General features: G+C 43.8%; 1 protein-coding gene across 3 annotated transcripts in view; it reads right to left on the bottom strand.

Annotated features, from left to right (window-relative positions):
- The window catches only part of SUMF1 (sulfatase modifying factor 1), a 113,762-nt gene that overhangs the window by 58,326 nt on the left and 51,990 nt on the right, over window positions 1–3,446 (bottom strand). For all 3 annotated transcript variants that reach the window (XM_017870730.1, XM_017870731.1, XM_017870732.1), the window contains exons 5-6: window positions 2,611–2,733; window positions 1,733–1,847 (exon numbers count right to left, since the gene is read on the bottom strand). In XM_017870730.1, coding sequence (XP_017726219.1) covers window positions 1,733–1,847; window positions 2,611–2,733 — 238 coding nt within the window. The remainder of the gene's footprint in view (window positions 1–1,732; window positions 1,848–2,610; window positions 2,734–3,446) is intronic.

Genomic DNA, 3,446 nt, shown 5'->3' with positions numbered 1-3,446 from the left:
CAGTGAGCTGAGATCCGGCCACTGCACTCCAGCCTGGGCGACAGAGCGAGACTCCGTCTCAAAAAAAAAAATAAAATAAAATAAAATAAAAAATAAAAAATCATCAAAGGGCCGGGTGCAGTGGCTCATGCCTATAATCCCAACACTTTGGGCGGCTGAGGCGGGAGGATCACCTGAAGTCAGAAGTTCAAGACCAGCCTGGCCAGCATGGTGAAACCCTGTCTCTAATAAAAATACAAAAATTAGCCAGGCGTGGTGGTGTGCACCTGTCATCCCAGCTACTTGGGAGGTTGAAATGGGAGAATTGCTTGAACCCAGGAGACAGAGGTTGCAGTGACCCAAGATTACACCACTGCACTACAGCCGGGGTGACAGAGTGAGACTCTGTTTCAAAAATAAATAAATAAACAGATAGATAATTAAGCAAATAAAATGGCTCAAGGTTGAAGTGAGTGCTCTTTTGCCCGTCTTCTGCCTTCTGCCAGGAGAGCTCCTTCTGGTGGATGCAGCCAACATCAATCATGCTGGTGCCTTGGTCTTGGACTTCTGAGCCTCCAGAATTGTGAGAAATAAATTTCTGTTGTTTACAAATTATCCAGTCTGTGGTATTTTCTTACAGCAGCACAAAGGCACTAAGACTAAGTCATGGCTTTATGAGTATATGATTATGCCAACAAAAGAACGGTGAGAAAAGAACTCTTATACACCATACACCCACAGAGGAAAACATGCCCCAAGCGTTCTGGAAAACAATTTGGCCATATATCTGAAACTCTTACCAAGAAAGTTTTCTAGCCTTTGACTGAATTATTTCACTGCTGGGAATCTATCTTTCAAAAATCATCAAAGATATAGGTTAATATTTATGTACAAGATGTTCACTGTGGAAAAAAAAAAAAACAGAAATAACCTGTTTCTGATAAATACATTGGGGTTTATTTATATGATAGGTTACCCAGCTGCTGAAAGACAATGTATTTGTGGCATACTGCTAATGACAGATGAAACGTTTCTGATATAGTCCCTGCCTATAATTTAAAACTATTTAAAATCGTAGGATTTTAAATACTGTATCCAGTCTGACCTAAATGCAATATGTAAAAAAATATGATACATATACACCAGAAACACATATGCTGGCAAATATGGTAGTTAAGAGCGTGGGCTTTGGAAACAAACCAACCTGGTTCAAATTCCAGCTGTGCTGCTTTCCAGCTGTGTAACCTTGAACAAGTTAGTTAACCTCTCTGTGCCTCAGAATGATCACCTGGAAAATGGGGATAATAGCACCTACCTTACAGAGTTGAATGGACAGTAAATGAGACAATTCATGCAAATGCCTTAGCACAATGCCTGGCACGTTGCAAGCACTCAACAACTACAAGCCATTATTAGCATCATCAACACAGAGAACAAATGGGGAAGAAATGCACCGATATGCTAACAGAGGTTATTTCTGGGTGGTAGAATTCCAGGTCAGTTTAGCTTTCTCCTTTATAGTCTTCTTGTTTTTCCAAATATTCTACAATAAGTATTATGGAATTAGAAAAGAAAATCCATTATACAAAAAGAGCATCTGATTAATTATTAGTATTTACTACGTGCAACAGTGAATGCATACACGAAGGGAACACCATGTGAGTCAGAAAATGAGCAATGCCTTTCACCCATGTCTACTGGGAGCCGCAGTTCTCAGCAGCTGCCACCCTCCTGCAGAGGTCTCATTACTCACGGGCGCAGTTCCTTGGAAGCCGTCCTCGCCAGTGTTGGTCACCGGAAACTCGCCCTGCCAAATGTTGGCATAATGCTGGCCTTTGGGCTGCAGTTTGTTGCCCCAGGGGAAAAGTCTGTCAGAAGAGACACAGGCATCAGCCTGTCAAACAGGCACAGGTTTTGGATTAAAGTCAACAGAAGGGATGCAATGAAAAAGAGAACATTGCTCACTTGTTCTGAGTGAGCCTTTTAAAATATATATATAAATAAACAAAGCTTTTAATCAGGATTTATTTTCAATTTCCTTATAACTTCTCATGTCATGTCCACAACAGCCTCAGTCTTGCCCAGGTACTCAGGAGGCCTGAAATCACAAAACTAAAAGAAGGACTTATAGAAAGCGGGAGAGTAGACCTCACTTTGGACTTATATGGTAGCGTGATCAGGCACCACCACACCACACTTTTTTATGAAGCCTGGGCTATTTTAAGGAGCCTTTCCTAGAAGATGTGAACCCAACATGAGTTTTCTGTCTCATGGCTCTAGAAGCAGAGAAATACCGCTGCTTCAGGAGATGCCCAAAATAAGAAAATGCTAAAAGCAAGGCAGTCTGCCAAGAAGCTCTAAACAGTGATATGTAACTCAAGGGGGTTGAATTGCTAGGACTTGCTTTGGGGCTGCAGGGAGCCCACTTGGCCAGACACTTGGTTTAGGGGTGATAAAAGATTTGTGAACCATTCTCCAGTGTCTTCTAAGTAATTTTGTGGAAAAATAAGAAAAAGAATTATTGTCATTGCTAACTTTCTAACCAAAGTAAGTTCCATGGAGTTTTTTGTTGTTTGTTTGTTTGTTCAAATGATCAACATATTGTCAGGCAAGATGAGACCCTCTAAGTACCTATTGTGCAGGCCTCCCCGACAGCTGTATTCCCACTCGGCTTCCGTGGGCAGCCGCTTCCCTGCCCACGTGCAGTAGGCAACCGCATCATTCCAGGAGACATGGAGAACTGGATGATCCGGCCTGGTGAACAGCAAAAGTAGAATGAAAAGCAGCACCAACCACAACAGGAAGCAGGAACTGGCTTCAGCAAAGTGCCCATAATCCCCCTCATTTCAATCTGTGACACTGAGGTCATCCTGGTCCTGAAGTCAAACCCCAGCCATGCTACATCTGTCACACTCCACCAAGGGTTTCTGACAACCCAGGCTCCAAAATGGATTACAGTTCCACTGGGAGCTAGACTGAAAACATTTCTTCACTTTGTAGGCTTGGACTCCCACAGAATTTCATTGCTATGGCAGACGCAGAGATACTCCAGCTGCTAGGAGGGCCATCAGCAGAAGCTTCTAGCTCCTTTGGGGTTTAGCAGAGCTGAGAGCCATCTCAGAGCCACCAGTGACTAACCAACCACAGCAGGGGCATACAGACCCAGCCATTTCAGCCTACAGTGGCCCAACCTAAGGGCCACATACACCCTACAGGCCCCTGTATTGGCTGGAGCTTGGTTGGACCTGCATTGTGGCTTTGATTTTTCCCTCTGCCTGGTCCTGCTCTGGCCACCTCCTTTCCACAGGTGTGGAGCCCTAACATTCTGCATCCTAAACTCTATCTCAGCCTCTGTTTCCACAGAACCCAACCCGTGACCCTTGGCTTTCAATTCTGTGTTTTTCTACTTTTCCTCTACAGGTGGCCAGTCTTTTTCTCCTGAGGGTATAAAGGGTGTGGAAGCTTGG

This window comes from Rhinopithecus bieti, unplaced genomic scaffold, assembly GCF_001698545.2.
Source record: "Rhinopithecus bieti isolate Rb0 unplaced genomic scaffold, ASM169854v2 scaffold_5101, whole genome shotgun sequence".
NCBI classification, from domain to species: domain Eukaryota; kingdom Metazoa; phylum Chordata; class Mammalia; order Primates; family Cercopithecidae; genus Rhinopithecus; species Rhinopithecus bieti.
This window is presented reverse-complemented; position numbering and strand designations above follow the sequence as displayed.